This window comes from Hylobates moloch, unplaced genomic scaffold (genome assembly GCF_009828535.3).
Source record: "Hylobates moloch isolate HMO894 unplaced genomic scaffold, HMol_V3 SCAFFOLD_1, whole genome shotgun sequence".
NCBI classification, from domain to species: domain Eukaryota; kingdom Metazoa; phylum Chordata; class Mammalia; order Primates; family Hylobatidae; genus Hylobates; species Hylobates moloch.
In genome coordinates, this window is record NW_026652276.1 from 22,701,983 (window position 1) to 22,728,963 (window position 26,981).

The 26,981-nt window shown below is 46.5% G+C and overlaps 2 protein-coding genes across 7 annotated transcripts in view; both read left to right on the top strand.

Moving 5' to 3' along the window:
- Nucleotides 1–72: 72 nt before the first annotated feature.
- On the top strand, nt 73–10,650 carry SLC23A3 (solute carrier family 23 member 3). 3 transcript variants are annotated; one of them, XM_032754455.2, is made up of 12 exons: nt 73–1,971; nt 2,116–2,273; nt 2,388–2,509; nt 2,692–2,765; nt 2,960–3,141; nt 3,454–3,577; nt 3,728–3,842; nt 6,399–6,652; nt 7,783–7,888; nt 8,565–8,732; nt 9,722–9,817; nt 9,912–10,650. In XM_032754455.2, exons 1-12 carry the CDS (start codon nt 1,810–1,812, stop codon nt 10,205–10,207), a joined length of 1,857 nt encoding a protein of 618 aa, XP_032610346.1. In that variant the 5' UTR covers nt 73–1,809; the 3' UTR covers nt 10,208–10,650. The 3 variants fall into 3 exon arrangements, with proteins under 3 accessions (XP_032610346.1, XP_032610347.1, XP_032610348.1); XM_032754456.2 differs by having other exon boundaries at nt 2,388–2,485; XM_032754457.2 differs by lacking the exon at nt 6,399–6,652 and having other exon boundaries at nt 2,388–2,485; nt 3,485–3,577; nt 3,794–3,842.
- Nucleotides 10,651–11,261: 611 nt separating this feature from the next.
- Nucleotides 11,262–26,981, top strand: part of NHEJ1 (non-homologous end joining factor 1) — an 88,147-nt gene continuing 72,427 nt past the window's right edge. For 2 of the 4 annotated variants that reach the window (XM_032754458.2, XM_032754459.2), the window contains exons 1-5: nt 11,262–11,403; nt 13,694–13,870; nt 14,338–14,550; nt 24,118–24,256; nt 25,175–25,233. In XM_032754458.2, the coding sequence (XP_032610349.1) occupies nt 13,694–13,870; nt 14,338–14,550; nt 24,118–24,256; nt 25,175–25,233 (588 nt within the window). In that variant the 5' untranslated portion in view covers nt 11,262–11,403. Of the gene's footprint in view, nt 11,404–11,563; nt 11,610–11,965; nt 12,052–13,693; nt 13,871–14,337; nt 14,551–24,117; nt 24,257–25,174; nt 25,234–26,981 lie in introns of those variants that run through there. The other 2 variants (XM_032754460.2, XM_058425364.1) reach the window with 2 other exon arrangements.

Consider the following 26,981-nt stretch of genomic DNA (forward strand, 5'->3'; position numbering starts at 1 on the left):
CCTGTCATCTCACAAACCGTTTTCTCAGCCTCATCTCAGGACTTTCCTATTGTTTGATAGGCATAGGCTTCCATTTCCAACTTTGTTCCTGCTCCCAGGACCCTGGGCCCTAGCACTGCTCAACTTGGGATGCCATGGGACACAAACGGTGACTGTCCTGTGCCTGAGTTGGCCCTGTCTGTCACTTGTTGTGGGTGAGCACTCTCCTTGTGGATCCCGAAGCACATCTCGTGGAGAGGGGCCAGGCCTTGTATCCAGCAGAGCCTTGTGAGCTCCTGAGGGCAAGCCACGAGGACGCTTCTCTCTCCTGACCTCCTCACTGGTCTGACACATGGTGATGGTCACATGGTGCTTAACAATTCCAAGAACTTGAAGAACTCCAAGGCTGGGTCATCACTGGAGGAAGGAAAACAGTCTGGGCAGCTTGACTGAGGGTATTTGGGACTGCTGAGGATCCTTCACGGAAGAAGTGGTTCTGCCCCCTAGGGGGCATTTTGGAAATTTATGGGCCATTTTTTCTTTGTCAAAAGGATTCGAGGGGATGGGGTGCTACTGGCATTTCATCAACCTGGGCGAGATGCTAGACATCCTGAAATGCTCAGACCTCCCTTGCTGTGAAGAATTCCCAAGACAACTTTTGAATGACCAGCTTTATGTATATGAAAACCTTGTTTATCTGAGCCTAGAACTATCTTTGCACATGTAAACGTAAAATAGTGTTTGTGCGTTTTGAAAAGACTCAGTTTGCTAGGAATTTATTCCCATGTGAGTTAAAACGACTTTGTTTTGCTTGGCACCTTAACCAAGAGTTTGTTTGCCATTTTGGAAAATCGGGTTACCAACATCAGAGTCACCGATAAAGCACCGATATCAGCTGGCATTGCAGCTATTGCAACCACAGCGATTCTCATGGGGTGTGGGATTGGACTACTTCATTGTACTTTATTGTCTTCTGATTTAGCTGTGCTTAAGCCTTCACATAATGAAATACATGTTGTTATGAATTTTATTCTTTACAGTGAGCATGTTTCAGGTAGTTGTGGTTGTCACATGTGATGTAGGATATATTATCCACAAGTTTCTTTCTTTTTTTTTTTGACACAGTCTCACTGTGTCACCCAGGCTGGAGTGCAGTGGCACGGTCTCAGCTCACTGCAACCTCCGCCTTCTGGGTTCAAGCAATTCTTGTGCCTCAGCCTCCCGAGTAGGTGGGATTACAGGGATGTGCCACCACATCCAGCTAAGTTTTGTATTTTTAGTAGAGATGGTTTCACCATGTTGCCAGGCTGGTCTTGAACTCCTCATCTCAAGTGATACACCCAGCTCGGCCTCCCAAAGTGTTGGGATTACAGGCATGAGCCACCACACTGAGCCCACAAGTTTCATTTTGAAGTAGTCCAGGGGCCTTGGTTCTGAAAGGGGTGAGGACTGTGGATCAAATAGTGATGGTTTTAAATGGGAGGGAATAAAGTCTGCAAAATTTCCCCAGATTATTTGGAAGAACTCCTCTCCTCCCCACCCCTCCTATCCTACTTTCTACAGCCTGATCTAGGGGCAAGAAATCTGGAAGAAGATTCTCGGGGGAGGGCCCCAGAACTCAGCTCCCCAGTTAATGGCTGATGGAATTTGCACAACAGCTGGGCAAAGGTGAAAGGGCGGTGCCCTGCCCCAAATTCCTTATACCTTTGCTCCGCTTCATTGACACCCCCACCTTCTCCCCACCCCAGACTTCACCCAAACTCTGACCTCTTACTCTCTCTACTTAACTCTGGTCCCGGGCAGCCAAGACAAAGTGAAAGGCAAGGCAGCATGAGCCGATCACCCCTCAATCCCAGCCAACTCCAATCAGTGGGCTCCCAGGATGCCCTGGCACCCTTGCCTCCACCTGCTCCCCAGAATCCCTCCACCCACTCTTGGGACCCTTTGTGTGGATCTCTGCCTTGGGGCCTCAGCTGTCTTCTGGCTCTGCAGGTAGGAGGCAGAGGTGCAGGAGTTGGTGCTGCCTGATGGTGTGTGTGGGGAAGTAGATGTAGATGTGGCATGTGAAAGCCTCTGGAAGTATTGTAGGTATTTCCACTTCTCTGAAGACTGCCCTCCCCATTCCTCCACCTGCAGCATGTCTTGGTCATGGCTTCTCTGCTGTGTGTCTCCCACCTGCTCCTGCTTTGCAGTCTCTCCCCAGGAGGACTCTCTTACTCCCCTTCTCAGCTCCTGGCCTCCAGCTTCTTTTCATGTGGTGTGTCTACCATCCTGCAAACTTGGATGGGCAGCAGGTGAGAGGAACCTCCCTGGAGAGAGGGGCAGAGTCCTGGAGGGTAGGAGAGGTTTGGGGGAGCCTTGCTGGCTGCCACATATTTCCAGACCTGCTGGGGCTGCTGTTCCTACAGGCTGCCTCTTATCCAGGCTCCATCCTTAGAGTTCCTTATCCCTGCTCTGGTGCTGACCAGCCAGAAGCTACCTCTGGCCATCCAGACACCTGGAAACTGTGAGCACAGAGCAAGGGCAAGGGGTAAGGGTGGGGTTGGGTTCTTATCTGAGCGTGCAGGTGTAGGTGGGTGCAGAATTGAGATTGGGCAGTGGTGAGACTGTGACACTGTAGGGGGCTTGGACTGGTGCCAGGAGTGGGACTGTAGAGCAATGGGTCTCCATCCCATTCACCTTTCTCTTCTCCATGCCCCAAACTTTTCCTAGCCTCCCTCATGCTGCACCTGTGTAGGGGACCTAGCTGCCATGGCCTGGGGCACTGGAACACTTCTCTCCAGGAGGTAGGTGTCTGGAGGTGAGAAGGGATAAGGGTGGTGCCAGGCTTGGGGGGGTTCTTGTTTCCATTATGCAGAGACTGAGATGCTCCTGGAAAGGAGTTTTGGGAGGAACCCATACCTAGAATTAGGAAGACCAGGCTGAGGCCAGTTTGATTGAGCAGAATGTTTTCTCTCCATCCTCTCCTCTCTTCTACCAGGTGTCCGGGGCAGTGGTAGTATCTGGGCTGCTGCAGGGCATGATGGGGCTGCTGGGGAGTCCCGGCCGCGTGTTCCCCCACTGTGGGCCCCTGGTGCTGGCTCCCAGCCTGGTTGTGGCAGGGCTGTCTGCCCACAGGGAGGTAGCCCAGTTCTGCTCCACTCACTGGGGGTTGGCCTTGCTGTACGTGAGTCCTGAGAGGCATGGGATGGTGCCCAGTGGGGGGGCAGAGCTGCTGGTCCTATCATATTCAGCAGCGACTGGAATAGGGACATGTTTTATATTTGGAATCCAAGACTTTTCCTTGATTCATCTGGTCTCCCTGACTTTCACACTGTTTTCTGCAGTCCCCCAAGGTGACTTCCTATTCCTTCCATGGGAGTTTCCTTCTCTGGGATCACCCCCCGCTTTTATGGTATTCTGCCCACTCCCACCTCCTTTCCCATCCCTCAGGATACCCACTGCCTATTGCTCCTAAAGCCTTCTCTCTCCTAGGGTTATCCTGCTCATGGTGGTCTGTTCTCAGCACCTGGGCTCCTGCCAGTTTCATGTGTGCCCCTGGAGGCGAGCTTCAACTTCATCAACTCACACTCCTCTCCCTGCCTTCCGGCTCCTCTCAGTATGTGTGGGTCTGGGCAGGGCAGTAGAGGTCAGAAGGGCTGGCCTGGAGTGCTCACTCCATCCCCTACCTTTTGGCTTCTGTCTACCCCAGCAAAGCTGGCTCAGAAGGTTCTGGGGGAGGAGTTCTCTTCTCAGTCTCGCCCCTCAGGTGCTGATCCCAGTGGCCTGTGTGTGGATTGTTTCTGCCTTTGTGGGATTCAGTGTTATCCCCCAGGAACTGTCTGCCCCCACCAAGGCACCGTGGATTTGGCTGCCTCATCCAGGTAGGTTTTCTCCTAGTCCTCCATTCTCTTGTTCAAATAAAGGTATCTATTTATTTGAACTCAAATAACTTAATGGATTTTATTTCTGAGTTAAATCCTGCGTTTTTTGAAAACATATAGGTGAGAGAAATTACCAGTCTGAGAGACAGACAATGCTAGCCCCTCACTGTAGGTGTTTTTTGTTTGTTTGTTTGAGACAGGGTCTCACTCTGTCATACAGGCTGGAGTGCATGGCGTGGTCATGGCTCACTGCAGCCTCAACCTCCCAGGCCCAGGTGATCCTCCCACCTAAGCCTCTGGAGTAGCTGGGACTACAGGTGTGTGTCACCATGCCGGCTTTTTTTTTTTTTTTTTTTTTTTTTTGTGGAGACAGGGTTTCACCGTGTTGCCCAGGCTGGTCTCAAACTACGGGGCTCAAGTGATCTGCCTGATTAAATGCTGGGATTACAGGCATGAGCCACTCTGCCCCATCCCACTGCAGGTGTTTTATTTGGGTCAGTGTTAGGAGACAGACATCTGTTGTTTCTGTAACCCCCGATACTCACTACCAATACTCCTTACCCAATGAACACATTTACGTTACCAGCCCCTATGGGCATTTGACTTGGCAACCTATGTATAAAGATTGCTTCTGAGGCATTGTATGTTAAATTTGCTCATTCTTCAATTTATTTATTTATTTAATTTACTTTTTGGGACATGGTCTTGCTGTGTTACCCAGGCTGACAGCATTGATGCAAACATGACTCACTGCAGCCTCAACCTCCTTGGCTCAAGCTATCCTTGTGCCTCAGCCCCACAAGTAGCTGGGATTACAAGTGTGCACCACCATGCTTGGCTAATTTTCGTGTTGTTTTGTAGAGACGGGATTTCGCCATGTTGTCCAGGCTGGTCGTTCATTAATTTAATAAGGATCTGTTGACTGCTGATTATGTGCTAGGCGCATGGTAGAGGACATAGTGATGAACATGACAGACACAGTACTTGCCTTCAGGGAGCTTACAGTCTATTGGGGAATACAGATACTAATTAAAGAGTCACCCAAGGAAATATAAAATTGCCATTGTGGGAAGTGTAACCAAAGGGAGATACATTGTGTCCTAAGAGCTTATAATGGAGGCCAGGCACAGTGGCTCACACCTATAATCCCAGCAGTTTGGGAGGCAGAAGCAGGAAGACTGCTTGAGGCAAGGATTTCGAGAGCAGCCTGGGTAATAAAGCAAGACTCCACTCTACAAAACATAAAAAAATTAGCTGGGCCTAGTGGCACATGCTTGTAGGCCTAGCTACTCAGGAGACTGAGGCAGGAGGATCACTTGAGCCCAGGAGTTGGAGGCTGCAGTGTGCTATGATCGCACCACTGCATTCTAGCCCAGGAGACAAGATTAAGACCTTGTTTATAAAAATAAAATAATAAAATAAAATAAAAGTAAAATAAAATAAAATAAAATAAAATAAAATAAAATAAAATGCTAGGCACCATGGCTCACACCTGAAATTCCAGCACTTTGGGAGGCTGAGGTGGGAGGATTGCTTGAGCTCAGGTGTTAGAGACCAGCCTGGGCAACATAGTGAGACCTTGTCTCTATTAACAGTAAAAAAAATTAGCCAGATATGGTGGCATGCACCTTTAGTCCCAGCTACTTGGGAGGCTGAGGTGGGAGGATCGCTTGAGCCCAAGAGATTGAGCCTGAGTGAGCTATGATTGCATCACTGCACTTCAGCCTGGGTAACAGAGAAAGGACCTGTCTCAAAACAAACAAACCAACCAAAAAACTTATAATGGGGAATTTGAATTTATCAGGGAGGTCAATAAAAATGTTTTTTTTTTTTTTTTTTTTTTTTGAGATGGAGTTTCACTCTTGTCGCCCAGGCTGGAGTGCAATGGTGTGATTTTGGCTAACTGCAACCTCCACCTTCTGGGTTCAAATGATTCTCCTACTTCCACCTCCCAAGTGGCTGGGATTACAGGCATGCACCACCATGCCTGGCCAATTTTATATTTTTAGTAGAGATGGGGTTTCACCATGTTGGCCAGGCTGGTCACAAACTCCTGACCTCAGGTGATCCACCTGCCTCAGCCTCCCAAAGTGCTGGGATTACAGGCGTGAGCCACTGCACCTGGCCTAAGTAAAGATATTCTTGAGGATGGGGCCACTGAGTTGAGATGGAAGAGATAAGTAGGAGCTAACTAGACAAAGGCAGGAGGGAAGCACATTCTAGTTGCAGGAAACTGCATATGCAAAGGCCCTGTGGTGGCTGGGAGCACAGCATGTACAAAGGCCTACAACACGGCCAGTGTGGCAGGAGTGAAGGAAGTGAGGCAGAGTGTGCTGGGAGATGAGGCTGCAGAGAGAGGGAAGGGCCAGACCAAAGAGGACCTTGGAGACCATGGTAAAGGGATGGGTCTTTCTCCTTAGAGTTCAGTAGTTTTGTCCCAAGACATTATCTTCAAAGACATTGAGGCATCTAGGATTCTTGTGGCACAGGCTGTTGGAGGCAGGGAGTACTCCTGACTTGAGTCTGGCCCCAAAGTGGCTTCTTCTCCCTCCCCAGGTGAGTGGAACTGGCCTTTGCTGACGACCAGAGCTCTGGCTGCAGGCATCTCCATGGCCTTGGCAGCCTCCACCAGTTCCCTGGGCTGCTATGCCCTGTGTGGCCGGCTGCTGCATTTGCCTCCCCCACCTCCACATGCCTGCAGTCGAGGGCTGAGCCTGGAGGGGCTGGGCAGTGTGCTGGCCGGGCTGCTGGGAAGCCCCATGGGCACTGCATCCAGCTTCCCCAACGTGGGCAAAGTGGGTCTTATCCAGGTACGTGGATCTGAGATGGGAGTGGGGTGGGGTGGAGCTAGAGGGGAAGGAGAAGGACAGGAACTTACACTGATTGATTGCCAGGTGTGCCCAGCACTTCACATCAACTATCTTACTTGGGGAGGTGCCTAGGATTAGACTTTGGGCTAAGAGAGTGGGGAAGTGAACAAATCACCACGGAACTCCTGTGCATGAGGCACTGTATCAAGGCTGGGGCAAAGAACCAGTCACATAAAGTTCTGCTCTCTTGGGGACTTCATAGAGGGAGAGGCAGGCAGTTGAAGGAAAAAAGTATCTTTTTAGGCCGGGCACAGTGGCTCACACTTGTAATCCCAGCAATTTGGGAGGCCGAGGCGGGCGGATCACGAGGTCAGGAGATCGAGACCACGGTGAAACCCCGTCTCTACTAAAAATACAAAAAATTAGCCGGGCGTGGTGGCGGGCGCCTGTAGTCCCAGCTACTCAGAGAGGCTGAGGCAGGAGAATGGCGTGAACCCAGGAGGTGGAGCTTGCAGTGAGCCGAGATTGCGCCACTGCACTCCAGCCTGGGTGACAGAGCGAGACTCCGTCTCAAAAAAAAAAGAAAAAAGAAAAAAGTATCTTTTTAAAAAAGTGGGCCAGGCATGGTGGCTCACACCTGTAATCCTAGCACGTGGGGAGGCTGAGGCAGGCAGGTCACTTAGGCTAGGAATTCAAGACCAGCCAGGCCAACATGGTGAAACCCTGTCTCTACTAAAAATACAAAAATTAGCTGGGCGTGGTGGTGTGCACCTATAATTCCAGCTACTCAGGAGGCTGAGGCAGGAGAATCGCTTGAGCCTGGGAGGCAGAGGTTGCTGTGAGCAGAGACCGCACCACTGCACTCCAGCATGGGCGACAGAGCGAGACTCCATCTCAAAAAATTAAAAATTAAAAAAAGTGAAGAAAATTTCAGAAGGCGATAAGTGCCATATAAAAAAATCAGGGTAGTAGGATGGAAAGGAGGCACGTTTAGATAGACTGGCCAGGGAGGCTTCTTGGAAGAGTAACATTTGAGCTGGGATCCAAATGATGAGAAGGAACCAGTAAGGCAAAGACCTGGGACAGTCTGAGGAAGTGGCTGTGTTTTCCAGTGTCTTTTCTTCATGCAGGCTGGATCTCAGCAAGTGGCTCACTTAGTGGGGCTACTCTGCGTGGGGCTTGGACTCTCCCCCAGGTTGGCTCAGCTCCTCACCACCATCCCAATGCCTGTGGTTGGTGAGTGGATGTATCAGCGGGGCTGGTATTGAACTGCTACTCCCCAGTGTGGCCCGATCAGTTCTTTAGGATGGCACCCTTTCCTTCTAAATAGCTTTCCTGGATGGATGGATGGATGGATGGATGGATGGATGGATGGATGGATGGTTATGAGCATGTGTCAGCCTCAATTTCTCAGCCCAACATCTTGGTCTTCTCTTGATTGGGCTTCTGGGCTTCCTGAAGAATCAGAAATCAGCCTCGGGCTGGGGATGGTGGCTCACACCTGTAATCCCAGCACTTTGGGAGGCCCAGACAGGCAGATCACTTGAGGTCAGGAGTTCGAGATCAGCCTGGCCAACATGACGAAACCTGTCTCGACTAAAAGTGCAAAAATTAGCCGGGCATGGTGGCGCATGCCTGTAATCCCAGCTACTCGGGAGGCTGAGGTAGGAGAAATCGCTTGAATCCGGGAGTAGGAGGCGGAGGTTGCAGTGAGCCGAGATGGCACCACCACTGCACTCCAGCCTGGGCGATAGAGTGAGACTTGTTCTCAAAAAACAAAAACAAACAAACAAAAATCAGTCTCTTGGGTTTTATTTTTTTCCCATTACAACCTGCTTGCCCTGCAATACTCCACGCTATGTGAGCCCCCTTGACTCCTCCTGACCCCCTTGATTTCTTCTGTATGAGACAGGTGGGGTGCTGGGGGTGACCCAGGCTGTGGTTTTGTCTGCTGGATTCTCCAGCTTCTACCTGGCTGACATAGACTCTGGGCGAAATATCTTCATTGTGGGCTTCTCCATCTTCATGGCTTTGCTGCTGCCAAGATGGTTTCGGGAAGCCCCGGTCCTGTTCAGCACAGGTAGGTGGAAGGGAAGAGGTGTTGCTCAGTAGCGGGAAAGCAAGGAGTTGAGGCTTCAGGCTGCCGGGATTCCTGGCCCCACAGCCTTCTCTGGGCTTTGGTGTAAACACCTCATCCATTTGTTTAACAGATATTTATTGAGCACTATGCTAGCCATTTGGAATACAAAGGTGCCTCCCTTTATTACAGCGTAGTACAAGAGATGAGATGTGTAGAAAAATAACAGGAAAGGTTCAGATAAAGAGCTACGGTGCTCAGTGGCAAGAGAGATAGCTTCTATTTGAGGTGATCCAGTAACAGAGCTGGTCTTGAAGGATGGTAAGTTTTAAACATCTTTGGTGAGAAGGTCATTCCTGATGGAAGAACCATCATTTACGCAAAGACACAGAAGTGGGAAGTCTTAGGATATGTCCTGAGAGCAGTAAATTGCTTAATTTGTCTCACCCAGTCTCAACTGGGTGATTTTGCCCCCATGGGGACATTTGGCAATGTCTGGAGACATTTTTGGCTGTTACAAATGGAGGAAGAGGGAGTTGTTACTAGGGTTTAGTGGATAGAAAGATGCTGCTAAACATCCTACACTGTACAGGACATCCCCCCTGCACCACCACCCCCAACAAAGAATTATCTGGTCCAAGATGTCAGTAGGACTGAGGTTGAAAAACCCAGGATAGAGCATAGAGGTGAAAAATGGGAGATGAGGTTGGGGCTTAAATACTAAGCTTTCTAGAGAAAGGGAACCTGGAATAGTCAAAGCATATATGGAGGGTGTGTGGATGATCAGAACACAGGGTGTTGAGCAGGAATCCTGTGGGAAAGGCCTGGATTTGGAAAGTGGAGAGTAGAAAGACAGGGTGAGAGGGATGAAATGACAATTCAGAAAGATCTGTCCTTAGTCCAAGACGTAGGTTTAGGTCTGGGAGGGTGAGACTCCTGGGCTTGGATATAGGATCAGAGTTCCCTTCCTGCCTGGCCCCAACCCTTCATAGGCTGGAGCCCCTTGGATGTATTACTGCACTCACTGCTGACACAGCCCATCTTCCTGGCTGGACTCTCAGGCTTTCTACTAGAGAACACGATTCCTGGTAAGTTGAGGCTAGGCCCTAGCAGACTGGGGAGTGGCCAGGAAGCCATCCCTCCCTGGGATGGGCAATAGCCTGACAAACCTCTCTTTTGCAGGCACACAGCTTGAGCGAGGCCTAGGTCAAGGGCTACCATCTCCTTTCACTGCCCAGGAGGCTCGAATGCCTCAGAAGCCCAGGGAGAAGGCTGCTGAAGTGTACAGACTTCCTTTCCTCATCCAAAACCTCTGTCCCTGTATCCCCCAGCCTCTCCGCTGCCTCTGCCCACTGCCTGAAGACCCTGGGGATGAGGAAGGAGGCTCCTCTGAGCCAGAAGAGATGGCAGACTTGCTGCCTGGATCTGGGGAGCCATGCCCTGAATCTAGCAGAGAAGGGTTTAGGTCCCAGAAATGACCAGCACGCCTACTGCTGCCCTGGTTAATTTAGCCCTAACTCTCATCTGCTGGAGAGTCAGCTCCCAAACTGTTCTTTCTCGTAGGCAGAGGGTATGTGTGTGTGTATTACATGGGCCCGTCTAGAGGTTCCATTTCCCAATAGGGTGGGTTGCCTTTCCTTGTCTTAATTAGGCCTAACTGTTCCAGAGCAGAGACCATGATTTAGTGGACCATGAATGAATGAGATTTTGCCTGTGTACTATCAATGCCACTTGAACTCCAGCATTCACTTTAATATTTATTGAGCATCTCCCATGTGCAAGGTCCTGGAACTACAGGGATAAGACAGGGTCCATGCCCTCTCAAGGCATTTACGGTTTAAAAAGACCTTTGTAATTACTAACGAAAATGCAAAGCAGAAAGCAGTCTGTAATAAAGATTAAATAATGCCGTGGGAGCAAAGAGGAAGCGATAATGAATTCTGATTGGGGACAGTGGGAAAGGCTTTATGCAAGAAGCAATGAGGATGGCCTTGACAAATGAGGAGGATTTTTGGTTTTGGAAAATGGATGCAGAGAAGTTTTCAGGTTCGGGGTCCAGCTTGAGCAAAGCCATGGGTTGTACAAAGTCCAAGATAGCTGAGGGGTTTCAAATTTCTCAGTAGTGAGGGAGTATAAGTACGGGGATGATGGAGAAATGAGGCAGAGAGGTAAAGGATGAGGTCAGACTATGGGACTTATGCCTGGGAGACTCCTTCCTTCAACAACTCTAGTGCTGGTGGAGGACCTGAGAGATTATCTACAGAAGTTCAATCCCTTATTTTGTTAAAAAGAGACCGGACAGGTAGGGGAGGGAAGAGAGGTGACTCAAGTTTGACAAATCCAAACCTGGGATCCCCTCTCCTGCGCCTCGCCCGCTATTCTTTCTACTCGACCAACGTGACTCCAAGACGCGCCACTCCTCCTCTACTAGCCGGCCGCCCGGCCTCTCCTCCAGTTAGTTACCTTGGCCACTGCGGCGCTCTTCTCATCAGCGTCCCAGGCCCAGAAGCCCCGCCCACGCCAGGCATAGGCCCTGCCCCTGTGTCCCAAGACCCTGCCTCCTCTGGCGGAGTGGGGGGGAATTGGCCTCTTACTCTAGGCCTTTCGGTTTGCGCGAGCGGGCAGGAAAGCGTGCGTGCGACTAGGAGGGTGGGCGCTCTCGCGGCCGCTGACGGTAGGTGGAATCGCGCTCGAGTCCGGGCAGGAGCAAGCCAGCGAGGGGCTGCACAGACGCTGCGGGTTGGCTCTGGCTCTGGCCTTTTCTCCCTGGAGGGAGCGCGCGCTGTCTGGGACCAGGGCAGGCCTCCGGGGGGTGGGAGGGGCCGCGCGTGCGCAGTCCGCTGGCTGCTGCCCGGCGTTGATGGTAGCGCTCGAGTGAAGGTACTCCTTGGTCGCCTGTTTGGTGCGACGAAACCGCTGGTGGCCGGCTTTGTTGCCCCTCGAAGCCGCGCCCCAGTGCAGCCAGTGCTGTAGAAATGGGAAGGCGGACGGCGAAGGCTTTTCTAGCTGGGGCGGGTGGAAGTGGGACGCCCGGCGGCTCCTGGGGTGGGGCTGTGGTTGTGGGGACTAGGGTTCGCGCTGTCCCAGGGGAACCGGGCGGGGCCCAGCCAGGATGCTCTCTGGGCCCCTACTGCCCTCTGCAGGGCGTCGGAGGAACTGCCCAGAGGGGTCATTGCTGAGGAGCGGAACTCGGTGCAGATAAAGGTTCTCAAGGGACTCCCCCGCCGGGATGCCCCTCGGCGCCCCTCCACTCAAGAGAAATAAACCCGTGAATCTGGTTAATGTGAATGTTAAAGGCAGCCTTGAAGGAAAAAAGAAAAGGGTGAAGTGTAGAGGCCTCGGACGCAGAACGGGACGCGTGTGGTGGGAGCAGGCAGCCGGGGTCTGGTGCCCAATGTGTCAGGCCTTTTTATAGGGCCGGTTACTCCTGGCCACATTTTAAACTCCTCCCCCTTTACCCAACAAACAAACAAAACCCATCAATTTGAGGGTTCTAAGCTTCCGGGCTTTCCGAAGGAATGGGCTAGAATAGCAAACCCAATTTTGGCAACTGTTAGAGTACACTGGGGAGTGCCTATAAGGGAGATGAAAGTGTTTGGCGACTTTATTTGCGTTTGTGACCTTTGGCAATGTGGAGCTCTTGTCCAGCTAGGACTATAGGACTGGCTTAATCGTCCCATGACCACTTCTGTCCCCATAAGAGCAGCATGTGGGAAATGTGACGGAAACACCATCCTCCAAACACAAGGCTTTGAGGATGCCATAAAGAAAGATCGCCACATATATGTATATGTATGCATATATATATATATATATATAAGTTATGTCACAAGTCACAAGGGCACACTTCAAAAACTAGGGGAAATGACTGTGTTAATCAGACTTAATAAGGAATTTCCTTATTTACATTCTAAATTTTTCCTTCCTGGTACTTCTCTTCATTTTATATTTGTAGACTGGAATAATGAAGGAAATTGTCATCTTTTTTTCTCCCCCACAGGAAAAACAATCACATTCTCTGTCAAGCAGCCGTAGTTCTGATTGTCTACTAGGTTAAGCCTACTACTTTAGCTGCTGAGATAGAAAAGTTGTTTTGCAGGGGTTCCAGGCTGGGCATGTTGTCATTGGTGGCAGTGCACTGGAGTCGGAATGTGGAGGATGAGTTAAGTGGAAGTTAATTCAGTCTTTACCTCTGTGATGTGCTCTGCCTTGTATTCATGATTTCCTAGTCATTCTGGTTCTTGTTGAAATGAAATTTAGGTCTTTTCTATTGCTCCTGGACACGGGTTCTTAGCTCTTTTTTGTGTCATTCATCTCTTTGAGAGTTTGATAATAGCTGTAGACCTCTTCCCCCTCCCCATGCATATATGTGTGTACGCATAACATTTTCATATGATTCTAGAGGATTCACATGCATTGACTCTAGATTAAGAATCTGTTTTAGGGATTAAAAAAAAAATCCTGAGAGCTTCCTAAACTTTGTTTTTAGATAATGATCAAATACTTCGAATTTCCTGGCCCTGACACTATGACTTACGATGTTTTATAAGACAAGAACTATTCCTTTTCTTCTAGTTCTGGGAAAGGATAGCAGTAACATATTTATTAGGAATGTGATAAAGATGGAACAAGAAGGGTTTCCACATTATGTTATAGTATTAGAAAGCAGAAATACTAACAGCAATATGCTGAGGCTTAAACACTATGGAGGAAAGATTTTCTGTCCTCTAGGAATGTAATATGGGAAAAAAAAACCCTCAAGATTTTAAATATACTTTTAGTGGCCAAGAGGTAGTAAAGTTGGTGCTCAGCTGGTTGTATACTGGGAGAACATAAATCCATGCCTTCTATTTTATCAGGGAGGATTTTCATGAGATTTTAGTTGATACAGACTGGTTTGGGTGGTGCCCTCCCTAGGCCAGCATGACCCTGAGGCACTTTACTAAATGAAGACTTTTTTGCAGATGGAAGAACTGGAGCAAGGCCTGTTGATGCAGCCGTGGGCGCGGCTACAGCTTTCGGAGAACTCCCTCTTGGCCAAGGTTTTTATCACCAAGCAGGGCTATGCCTTGTTGGTTTCAGATCTTCAACAGGTGTGGCATGAACAGGTGGACACTAGTGTGGTCAGCCAGCGAGCCAAGGTAAGTATGAGGAGAAGTACTGCTGTGTTGGGGATGGGGATGTGAACATCAACCAGCTTGCTGGCCTGTAGTTTCCCAAGGAAGGTTGAATCGGGTCGAGACAATTCCAGTTAATGTCCTTTACTTCTGCCTGTAGCCCTGGAATCTTCGTGTGTGTGTGTGTGTGTGTGTGTGTGTGTGTGTGAGAGAGAGAGAGAGAGAGAGAGAGAAAGTTAGTTTCCCTACCCTATGCATGATAATGAATATATTATTTGATCTAGATAGGCCTTTTGTAAATTAATCTTGCCCAAGGCAGAATTGTGAAGTAGGCCAATTGATCTTTGTGACTCTCTTCTTTTTGTTTTCTTCGTTCCCCTTCCTCTCATGTCCATTGTCTTCGAGTTAACCAGGGCTTTCCTTTGCTGTTACTTATGGGGGAATTAGTTTCCTTTTAGCACCCTTACTCTGTACCACTGCTCTCTCTTTAGGAGCTGAACAAGCGGCTCACTGCTCCTCCTGCAGCTTTCCTGTGTCATTTGGATAATCTGCTTCGCCCATTGTTGAAGGACGCTGCTCACCCTAGCGAAGCTACCTTCTCCTGTGATTGTGTGGCAGATGCACTGATTTTACAGGTGCGAAGTGAGCTCTCTGGCCTCCCCTTCTATTGGAATTTCCACTGCATCCTAGCTAGTCCTTCCCTGGTAAGTGTAATTCGAATATGGGGTTGGGGGAGGGATGCCAGTTGCTTTGAAATGAAGCTTTAGGTGCTTTTATTTTTTTGCAAACCTTGTTTGAAATTCTTCTCCAATCAGAAAACTTTCCTTGACTAGACAGAAGGCAAAAAGGATTCTTTTTTTTTTTTTTTTTTTTTTTTTTGAGATGGAGTTTTGCTCTTGTTGCCCAGGCTGGAGTGCAATGGCACGATCTCGGCTCACCGCAACCTCTGCTTCCCGGGTTCAAGCGATTCTTTAAACAGGAATTTAAATGATCCAATTCGTGGTTCATCAAGATTATTCTGGCAACAGGGTAGAATATGTACCAGTGTTAGGTACCTTTCTAAACATTATCTCATCTTTTAATCCTTACAACTGTCCTTCAGGATAAGTATTATTATCCCTGTTTTTCAGAGTAGAATACTGAGATTGAAAATAACTTGTCCAAAGCCATCAGCTTATGAGTAAATGAGCTGGAATTTGAATCCCAGATGAGTCTGGTCCAAAGCCTCATTTTCAGAGACTAGGGGGATAATATCCTCTACTCACTCATAGCTATGTTTCCCAGGAGATTTTATTAGAAATTAAGAGTGGACGTTAAAGACTAGTTTTCTGAAATAACAGACACGGTTTCAGTCAGTAGCACTTAGGGGACAGGGTCTTCTTTGGGAAGCCTAAGAGTATAGATTTGTTAGCAGAGGGATCCGAAGACAAGAGGACATCATTTTTTTCTCTCTTCTTTAGTCTCCCACAGGGGATGTGATGCTTTGGCATCAATAGATGACTGGATAGAAAGACTTTTTGAGAAACTGTTTGCTGATGTTTATTTTATTTTATTAATTTTTTTTGAGACGGAGTTTCACTCTGTCACCCAGGTTTGAGTGCAGTGGTGCGATCTCGGCTCACTGCAAGCTCTGCCTCCCGGGTTCATGCCATTCTCCTGCCTCAGCCTCCCGAGTAGCTGAGACTACAGGTGCCTGCCGACAGAGTCTCGCTCTGTCACCCAGGCTGGAGTGCAGTGGCGCAATCTCGGCTCACTGCAAGCTCCGCCTCCCGGGTTCACGCCATTCTCCTGCCTCAGCCTCTCCGAGTAGCTGGTACTACAGGCGCCCGCCACCACGCCTGGCTAATTTTTTTTTTTGTATTTTTAATAGAGACGGGGTTTCACCGTGGTCTCGATCTCCTGACCTCGTAATCCGCCCGCCTCGGCCTCCCAAAGTGCTGGGATTACAAGCGTGAGTCACCGCGCCCGGCCCCGGATAATTTTTTCTATTTTTTAGCAGAGACAGGTTTCACCATGTTAGCCAGGATGGTCTCGATCTCCTGACCTCGTGATCCGCCCACCTCGGCCTCCCAAAGTGCTGGGATTACAGGCGTGAGCCACCGCGCCCGGCCTGATGTTTATTTTAATTTTAATTTTATTTTTATTTTTATTTTTTGAGACGGAGTCTCACTCTGTCGCCCAGGCTGGAGTGCAGTGGCGTGATCTCGGCTCACTACAAGCCCTGCCTCCCGGGTTCATGCCATTCTCCTGCCTCAGCGCCCCCCGTAGCTGGGACTACAGGCGCACACCACCACGCCCGGCTAATTTTTGTTGTATTTTTTAGTAGAGACAGGGTTTCACCGTGTTAGCCAGGATGGTCTCGATTTCCTGACCTCGTGATCCGCTCACCTCGGCCTCCCAAAGTGCTGGGATTACAGGCGTGAGCCACCGCGCCCGGCCCTGATGTTAATTTTTGATCTGGAGCCCAGTAAAACTAGAACTGAGTGCTGAGAGAATTACTTATTCATTTATTAACTTCTAAGGCCTATCAACAGTGCTTAGCATATACTCACATTTGTTTATTTTAAATGAATTTCTTGTGAACTTTTCCATCTTGCAAATAAATAAAAATACATAAATAAAATTTAAAAAATAAATTTAAAAAATAAAATCAAAAAATAAATAAAATTTAAAAAGTTTTTTTGTAGAGATGGGGGGTCTCTCTGTGTTGACCAGGGTGGTCCCAAATTCCTCACATCAAGCAATCCTCCTGCCTTGGCCTCCCAAGGTGTTGGGATTACAAGCAGGAGGCTGGCCCCATCCCATACTTTATCTATTTCGTTTAAAACATTTAAACTTTCTAAGTAACACCAGGGGGCAGTGTTTCCTCAATAATGTTTGTTCTGGGACCAAACCATTTGGGCGGCCTCTGGGAATCCCTAGCGATAGCTAATCTCATTTTGCATTACATGGACCTAGAAATGCGGAATATGTAGTGTGATTGTGGAGACAGTTCTCCTTGGAGGCTGATGGGCTCTAATAGTTTCTTCTTTCAAAAGAATACAGTAAGGAACACTAATATAATGATATTACAATTATAATATATATAGTATATATTATAATATAGATTAATATATAAGTATATGTAATATATAATATATTATATTAACATATATGTTGTTAACCTATATTAATATAATATGTAATGACATAATATAATATATATTATATAATATATGATATATATAAAATACAGTATAATATAAAAGTATGTAAAGAAAAAATAGCTATTCTAGGCAAATTTCTCTAATTGGGGAACTACATTAAAGGAAAGAGACAACAGTGTTTAGGGAGGGATGAGTCTTGGTTTGCCATAGGAAGAAATTAGATTTGAGCAATTCATGAACAATTGTGCTTTAAGTTAAAATAAAATACTCATCATTAAAAGAAGAATGCCCTCCTAGGGAAACGCCTGAACCTGAGAGAGCTTTATATAGAAAAAGTTAGAGCCAGTGGACACGGGTAAGGATGTAGGTGGATACTATTTCAGGCTTGTGTGTATGTCTGTAAGGTCACACAGTCATAATTTTTGTAACTCATTCTTGTGATCGTTTTCATTTAATTTTTTTGAATGAGTAATTCTTGAAAAAGGCAAACATTTCAAACAGCATTTAAGTGTATACAGTGAAAAAAATAGATCTTTCTACCCCGTTCCCTAGTCCCTCCTTTTCCTTTTGCAAAGCAACTACCAATATCAGCTTCTTGTGAATTATTAAAGCTATATATGTATATACTGTATCTATATCTTCATATGACCACATATATATCTGTGTATATGTATATTTTTTGACAAATAGTATCATGCTGTACACACTTAGTACCTTCCTTTTTTCACTTAGTTGTAGAACTTACCCACTGCTTCACTTGATGAGCCTTAAAAAAAAGAATTTAGAGATTATTCATATCAACACATTCAGAGGACCTGCCTCTGTGTTTTTTAATTGCAACATAGCATTGTATTTAATGAATGTATCATATATTTAATTGATCTGGTATTAGTAGACACCTAAGTCTTTTGTTGTTATATATGGTAACTATCCTTGTATTTACTTTTTCTGCATGTAAATGTGTGAATAAATTCCCCTAAGTGGAATAGCTGGGTCAAGGAATATTTGTATCTTTTAATCTTGCCACATAACATAATGCCAAATTGTCTTTCAGAGACATTATGCAGCTTAACTCCTTCCAGCTGTACAGGAAAGAGGAGAATACCTGTTCCTCATACTTCTCCAGCATAACATACTCACATTAACAAGCTAATGGTTTCTAAGGCTGCAAGGGTATTGTGGAATATATTAGGTTTTGGGTCTCTGTTTGCTTGCTTGCTCTCTCTCTCTTCCCCCCCACCCCCTCCTTTTCTTTCTTTTTCTTTTGAGATGAAGTCTCATCATATTGCCCAGGTTGGTCTTGAATTCCTCAGCTCAAGTGATCCTCTCACTTTGGCTTCCCAAAGAGTTGGAATTATAGGCGTAAGCCTCCACGCTTGGTCCCAGGTCTTTGCGTTCTAACACTGAGTCCATCTTCATTTAGGACAGTGTTCATCTCTTACTCTTTCCTGTTGTCTGTTCCTTCTAATATCTAATATAATTCTTGATATTCTACATTTTAGCTTTCAGATTTGTGATATCTTTGGACATTTTATGATTCCTAGGAGCTATATCCAAAGGTTTCTTAGTGGCAGAAAGAGATAGGTTTTGGAACCAGCAGACTTGAATTTGTAACTCAACTCCACCACTTTGAGACTACTTGTATTAATTTGGATAAGTACTGAATTTTTATGATTCAGTTTCTTCATCTGTAAAATAAATCAACCACAACCTTACTGTCTAGTCGTGAGGATTAAATAAAAGAACATATGTAATATTACTTATGTTTAGCATTATAGTGGACCTGTGAGGGCAAATATTTCAACTCCATAACTTTTCGTTTTAAAAGAGATGCTGGGGCCAGGCACAGTGGCTCACGCCTGTAATCCCAACACTTTGGGAGGCCGAGGCGGGCAGATCACCTGCGGTCAGGAGTTCGAAACCAGCCTGGCCAACATAGCGAAACCCTGTCTCTACTAAAAATACAAAAATTAGCCGGGCATGGTGGTGCATGCCTGTAATCTCAGCTGCTCAGGAGGCTGAGGCAAGAGAATTGCTTGAACCCAGGAGGTGGAGGTTGCAGTGAGCTGAGATTGCACCATTGCACTCCAGCCTGGCACAGCGAGACTCTCTCAAAATAAATAAATAAATATATAAATAAAAATAAATAAATAAATGAAAGAGATGCTGGGGATGATGGCTCATGCTTGTAGTCCCACCAATTTGGGAGGCCAAGACAGGAGGATTACTTGAGACCAGGAGTTTGGGACCAGCCTGGGCAACACAGTGAAACCCATAGCTACAAAAAAATAAAAAAATAAAAAAAATAGCTGGGTGTGGTGGCATGTGCCTGTAGTCCTAGCTACTTGGAAGGCTGAAGTGGGAGAATCACTTGAGCCCAGGAGTTCAAGGCTGCAGTAAGCTGTGATTGTGCTACTGTACTCCAGCCTTCACTGTATCTCCTGATATGATTCATCTTGATCTTTTTTGTTTGTTTGTTTGTTTATGAGATGGGGGTCTTACTATGTTGCCCAGGCTGGTCTTGAACTCCTGGGCCTAAGTGATTCTCCCCCTTAAGCCTCCAGCTTGATTCATCTTGAGGTTGAGACCTGTCATTCTGCTCCCCTGCTCATGACTTATGAACATTTCTATGGAAAATCTGAAGACTTTGGAGAAAATTATAAATAGCTTTTCCTCTGAAAAAGATTAGCAACTCCTGTTTGTGTATCTATTACACTTCCTAACCTCCTTGACTGTTGTAAGCTCTTTGATGGCAGAGACCTCATAGGGTCAGAGCACATATTAGGAACCCAGTAGATATCTGTTGAATTGACTAATGAACTGTATATCTTCATATATTGCTGTCTATAAATTACGGGGAGTGTCCCTGACATCCTAAAGCCCTTCAAGATTTTTCCTTATAGTGTCTGTGGATTTGCTTTGAACTATTTACACATTATTATTATTATTGTTATTTGAGATGGAGTCTTTCTCTGTCACCCAGGCTGGAGTGCAGTGGCATGATCTCAGCTCACTGCAGCCTCTGCTTCTCAGGTTCAAGTGATTCTTGTGCCTCAGCCTCCCGAATAGCTGGGATTACAGGTGCGTGCCACCATGTCTGGCTAATTTTTTGTGTTTTTAGTAGAGACAGGGTTTCACCATGTTGGCCAGGCTGATATCGCATTCCTGGCTTCAGGTCATCTGCCCACCTCAGCCTCCCAAAGTGCTGGGACGTTTTTACACATTTTATCTAGTCTCTCATATGCCCATTAACACATATTTTCAAAATTTCTACTGAGCATTAATTTAAAGCTATCTGGTCTGAGGGAAATCATTTTAGTGTTCATCTAACTTTGAAATGAATTATACCTCAATAAATCAAAATGCTGTAACCCAATCCTATGAAATTATTTTAGCAGTTACAATATTTACTGATAAAAAAACTTTTTTTAAACCAAATAGACATTGGGGTCTGATAGATAATTTCAGTTGCCTGGTATGGCATTATCATATTTAATTAGGCATGACATTAATTAAAAGCTGTTCCTTGTCATGTTTCATGTTTTTATATAATATTTACTGTCACTCAAGGAAATTGCTATTGAGGTAGCCATCCAGAGGGAAGCTGGTTATTAATTTAGGAGTTTCTGTTGTTTCAGTGCTGCCACCAATTGGATAGTGTTGCTGCTTGGGTAGTAATGACAATTATTTCAGTTGAACTCATCAAATATTCACTGTCATTTATACAAGTATTTGCCTGTTTTCCTCCTGATCTACCTTAAACAGTACCAAACTTTTTTTTTTTTTTTTTTTTGAGATAAGGTCTCACTCCATCACCCAGGCTGGAGTGCAGTGGTGCAATCTCAGCTCACTGCAACCTCCACCTCCTGGGCTCAAGCAATTCTCCCACCTCAGCCTCCCAAGTAGCTGAAAATACAGGCACGCCTCACCACACCTGGCTAATTTTATTTTTCTTTTTTTTTTTTGAGATGGAGTCTCGCCCTGTTACTCAGGCTGGAGTGCAATGGCGCAGTCTCAGCCCACTGCAACCTCTGCCTCCCGGGTTCAGGCGATTCTTCTGTCTCAGCCTCCCGAGTAGCTGGAATTACAGACGCCCGCCACCATGCCCAGCTAATTTTTGTATTTTTAGTAGAGACAGGGTTTCACCATGTTGGCCAGGCTGATCTCGCCCTCCTGACCTCAGGTGATCCACCTGCCTCGGCCTCCCACAGTGCTGGGATTACAGGCGTGAGACTGCGTCCGGCCAATTTTTTGTATTTTTAGTAGAGATGAGGTTTCACCATGTTGCCCAGGCTGGTCTCAAATTCCTAAGCTCAAGCGATCTGCCTGCCTTGGCCTCCTAAAGTGCTGGGATTATAGGTGTGAGCCACCATGCCCACCCAGTAGGACCAAATTTAACAAAACAATTCCTAGGAAAGAAGATCGAGGGTAGAGCAGATAAATTTTTCCAAAGCTGAACTTCTGCCACATTCTGAACAGTACTTCCTAGGGGGTTAAGTTTTTGCTAAGGACCTCAATTGGGAGTCAGTGCCAGGTTGGGATGTGCTGTGTGGTAGAAGGAAGACTCTAGTATCTATAGCTAGACTTTATTTCTGGCTTTCCCCTCTGTGCCAGAACCCTTCCATTTCTTGGTCCTTGGTTCTGGGACAAAAGCTGCCGCCACTAACTTCCTTTCTTCCCACCTCCCCACATCCAGTCTTTTCTAATCTAGCAGAAATGTGGAAAAAGTCTTTTCCTCTTAATTTGAGCCAAAGCACAATTAGAACTTTTAGTAGTAACTTTTACCTAGAAAATGAATGGAAAATGAAAACACAAAGGTCTGAAAGAGTCCAGACGTCTGATCTGGATCCAGATGAGTCTGGCTTGCACATATTATGGGACACTCTAGTACCTTTTCCTCATTTCAAGCCTGTTGGGGTATCTTGTCTAAAAGTAATCCTTTTTCAGGTCTAGGACAGGGGTTGGCATACTATGGCCATGGGCCAATTCTGGCTTGCTGCCTGTTTTTGTAAAGCTCTGTTGGAACACAGCCACTTGATTTGTTTACATATTGTCTGTGGCTGCTTTTGTGCTATAACAGGAGAGTCAAGTAGTTGCAACAGGGACTGGATAGGCCACAAAGCCAAAAATGTTGACTATCTGGCCCTTTATAGAAAAAGTTTGCTGACCTCTGATCTAGGGCATTTCTTCTTTTTAGTGCCTTCCTTAGTTCATCTCCTTAAGGGAAGGGAAAGGAAGTCTGATAACGTCCCTTAGTCACAGATAGATTATTAATTTGAATTATTTTATTTTATTTTGAGACAGGATCTCGTTCTGTCACCCAGGCTGGAATGTAGTGGCATGATCTTGGCTCACTGCAACCTCTGCCTCCTGGATTCAAGCGATTCTCGTGCCTCAGTCTCCCGAGTAGCTGGGATTACAGGCATGTGCCACCATGCCTGGCTAATTTTTGTATTTTTTGTAGAGACTGGATTTCATCATGTTTCCCAGGCTGGACTCGAACTCTTGGACTCAAGCAATCCTCCAACCTTGGCCTCCCAAAACGCTGGGATTACAGGCATGAGCCACCATGCTGGCCTAGTTATTTTTTTTGACAGGTTAATGGACACCTTGTGTAGGTGAATTAAATGATTATTCTATATAGCTATACATTATCATATGAGAGTATCACCCTATTTGTACAGCAGTATGGCTGTGTTTGCATTCTTCTTACCTCTTGTTAAAAATGGGGTGTGTGGGCTGCGCACGGTGGCTCACGCCTGTAATCTCAGCACTTTGGAAGGCCGAGGCAGGCAGATCACCTGAGGTCAGGAGTTTGAGACCAGCCTGACCAACATGGTGAAACCCTGTCTCTACTAAAAATACAAAAATTAGCCAGGCATCATGGTGCATGCCTGTAATCTCAGCTACTCGGGAGGCTGAGGCAGGAGAATCGCTTGAACCTGGGAGGTGGAGGTTGCACTGAACCGAGATCGTGCTATTGTACTCTAGCCTGGGCAACACAGAGAAACTCCTTCTCAAAAAAAAAGGGGGGGGGGTTGTGTGTAGAGTGAGTTGGCTTATACCTTCCTAGGCTAGTTCTTGGTAGCTGGCTTGCTTCTATTATAACAATAACCTTAGACTATGCTGCATTTGTGGGAACAGATTGAAATTCCAGGCTCCTTCTGGGCTATCATGAGCCCTGAAATGGCTCTTAGTGTCTGGATCTAATTTGACTTTCAAGGGTCTTTACCTTCTGTTGATTTTTGTCTTCTGTTACACTTTAGCTAGTGTATTCTGTTTTTGCCACTCTTATTTTCTTGAGGGCTACTTGGATCTTCGGCTTTTCTTGTTTGTTTGTTTGTTTGTTTTCTTGTTGTTTTGAGATGCAGTCTTGCTCTGTTGCCCAGGCTGGAATACAGTGGCATGATCACAGCTCACTGCAGCCTTGACCTCCTTGGCTCAAGTAATCCTCCCACCTCAGCCTCCCCAGTAGTTGGGATTACAGATGCATGCTACCGTGCCTGGCTAATGTTAAAAAATTTTTTTTTGGTAGAGATGGGGTCTCACTATGTTTCTCAGGCTGCTCTTGAACTCCTGGGCTCAAGTGAGTTCCTACTTGGGCCTCCCAGAGTGCTGGGATTACAGACATGAGCCATCTCAGCTGGTGGGATCTTGTTTTTGAGAAAGAGTCTCACTCTGTCACCCAGGCTAGAATGCAGTGGTGCAATCATGGCTCACTGCAACGTCTGCCTCCTGGGTTCAAACGATTCTTGTGCCTCAGCCTCTCGAGTGGCTGGGATTACAAGCGCCTGCCACCACGCCCAGTTAATTTTTGTATTTTTAGTAGAGATAGTGTTTGGCCATGTTGGCCGTGCTTGTGTCGAACTCCTGACCTCAAGTCTCCCACCTGCCCTGGCCTCCCAAAGTGTTGGGATTACAGATGTTAGCCACTGCACCAGCCACCTTCTTAATATATTTAATTATTGTATTTGTGTTTACATTCATGTAAATGGGTTCCTTGCCTATGAAACTATAAGTTTCTGTAAGAACATTTATTTTTCAGTATTTTTTCTAGTACCTAATACCGAATTGGAAAGTACTTTATAAGAGTCTTTTGGCTAATTGATATCTCTTCCATCAAAGGTCTCCCAACATTTGATTCGTCCTCTGATGGGCATGAGTCTGGCATTACAGTGCCAAGTGAGGGAGCTAGCAACATTACTTCATATGAAAGACCTAGAGATCCAAGACTACCAGGAGAGTGGGGCTACGCTGATTCGAGGTGAGAGGACATTCTTGGAGGAGTTGGGTGGGGAGTGTTAAAAATAGTCAAAGGGTCTTAGCAAAGAGGGAGACTCATTTGCATTAGAGAAGTGCCTCCCCCAGGATGGGTGCTGAATACTAACCAGAAACTGGAGTCTTGATATTAGGTGACTCTTTTTTGTTTGTTTGTTTTGGAGATGGAGTCTCGCTCTGTCAACTAGGCTGGAGTGTAGTGGTATGATCTCAGCTCACTGCAACTTCCGCCTCCTGGGCTCAAGTGATTCTCCTGCCTCAGCCTCCCGAGTAGCTGGGATTGTAGACGCACGCCACCACGCCTGGCTAATTTTTTTGTATTTTTAATAGAGACGGGGTTTCACCATGTTGGTCGGCTGGTCTTGAACTCCTGACCTCAAGTGATCTGCCTGCCTTGGCCTCCCAAAGTGCTGGGATTACAGGCGTGAGCCACCGTGCCTGGCCTAGGCGATACTTTTCTTCTGCCTCGAGTACCTGGCTGGAGCCCAAGTGACCAATAGAAGCTGTAACCGAGTCCAGACATGCCCTAGGCAATGGCAGGGAAAGACTTTGGAGAGGATCCAATAGCTATACAGAATTGTACCAGAGCAACATGGACTTGGGAGTTTAGGAAGCTTCATGGCTCCAACTTCAGAATAAAAATTCAATTTGGCCTTTGTTTTTGTGGCAGGAAAAACTCCTAGAGAAGATGCTGCCACCAAACCTGCCATTTGTTGCTAATCACCCTCTCCCACTACTGTTTGCCCACATGCTCTCAGCCCTTCTTCTCCCACTGAACTAGGTGTCTCTGCATGATACACCTTCCTCCTCTTTCCTAAGTAGCCCTGTTCTGTTCCCTTTCCATCAGGTAAGAAACTCATTCTATATGACTCATATTTCTTTTTTCTGTTCCTTCTTATTACAGATCGATTGAAGACAGAACCATTTGAAGAAAATTCCTTCTTGGAACAATTTATGATAGAGGTAAGGTATTTGTTATTTTCTTGTGTGTCTTTGCCCTACTTCCTCTTTCCAGGTGCCTGAGTGGCCACTTGTGTTTTGGGTGTTAGGTGGCTTGTGTGGTTGGAATGCCCTTTGTCCGAAAAAATTGCCCATAGAAAGTCTGATAAGGCTTGAGATGTACTTAGGGAGGATGAGGGAAAAAACAGGGAAAGAACGTAAGAGGCGGAAGTGGGCTGATTGATATTTATAAAACATCTCTGTTAAAGTACCAGGGATTTCATTTGGAATTCTCTAACCTTGGAAAGGTTGGTTGACCAGTTATTAAATTTTTGCTTGTTGAGATCTGGTCATAAGCTCTGGACTGTGGAGCAGAAGGGTAGGCATCATTACTTGTCTACGCCCTTTCAGGATCCAGCAGGACAGGAAGGTAAAAAGCTTAGGGCTACCATTTGGGGGCTGTCTTGTGGGCACAGTAGGTTGTGGAAAATCACAGTGTTTATACAAGGGGACTGGCAAAGGAATGAATGGGGAGAAGATAATTGTGGCCTGTCAGAAGCTCCTGCCTAGGTTTCCCTTCTAAGGATTGAGCTCAGCCAAAAGAAACATCTATTAAATGCCAAATAGGGAAAGTATTAATACTAGTGACCTTTGATAATGCCAGTCAATATTGATCTTCTCTTTCTCTCCTTCCTCTGTGACTTGTTGGTTGTACAGTTAGTACCTAGTATTATTGCCCCATTTTCTTTTTTCTTCTTTTGAGATGGAGTTTCACTCTTGTTGTCCAGGCTGGAGTGCAGTGGTGCGATCTCGGCTCACAGCAACCTCTGCCTTCCGGGTTCAAGCGATTATCCTGCCTCAACCTCCTGAGTAACGGGGATTACAGGCATGTGCCACCACACCCAGCTAATTTTGTATTTTTAGTAGAGATGGGATTTCTCCATGTTGGTCAGGCTGGGCTGGAACTCCCGACCTCAGGTGACCACCCGCCTCGGCCTCCCAAAGTGCTGGGATTACAAGTGTGAGCCACTGCGCCTGGCCTATTGCCCCATTTTCTAATTATATATGTTACCCAAGTTGGTACTTTATCATGTAAGTAAACAATGCTATTATAATATGGTATTATGTATAGATTATTTGTATTTCTTTATTGTCTTATAGATTAATTTGTAAGCTCTTTGTGGACGGGGTCTGTGTCCCATACCTCTTTTTTTTGTTGTTTTTTTTTTTTATTTGAGACGGAGTCTCGCTCTGTCGCCCAGGCTGGAGTGCAGTGGTGCCATCTCGGCTCCCTGCAAGCTCTGCCTCCCGGGTTCACGCCATTCTCCTGCCTCAGCCTCTCCGAGTAGCTGGGACTACAGGCGCCCGCCACCACGCCCGGCTAATTTTTTTGTATTTTTAGTAGAGACGGGGTTTCACCGTGGTCTCAATCTCCTGACCTCGTGATCTGCCCGCCTCGGCCTCCCAAAGTGCTGGGATTACAAGCGTGAGCCACCGTGCCCGGCCCCCATACCTCTTTTGAACCCTAAATTAGCACTTTTTAAAGGGCTAGGCATAAAGCAGGTATTCTTTATTTGGAACCTCCCATTCTGCCTCTGTGCATTGACTGAGCTACAATGCTTGGGGTCTAAACACTAAAAGCAAAAAATGTGAGGTAGGTGCTCAGTCCAGGTACTAAAGCAATTGTAAGTCTGGAGAAGAAGGAAAACTTGTATTGCTAAGTCCTGAAGGAGAAAAGGTTTCAAGTCTTTGTTGTTGTTGTTGTTGTTGTT

What these genes read in the sequence shown, in the direction of transcription:
- SLC23A3 (XM_032754455.2), top strand. Translation starts at nt 1,810, where the DNA reads ATGAGCCGATCACCCCTCAATCCCAGCCAACTCCAATCAGTGGGCTCC. An exon ending in CTGCCTTCCGGCTCCTCTCA is followed by an intron (nt 3,578 to 3,727) that starts GTATGTGTGGGT and finishes CTCGCCCCTCAG; the next exon opens with GTGCTGATCCCAGTGGCCTG. An exon ending in CATCCCAATGCCTGTGGTTG is followed by an intron (nt 7,889 to 8,564) that starts GTGAGTGGATGT and finishes TGTATGAGACAG; the next exon opens with GTGGGGTGCTGGGGGTGACC.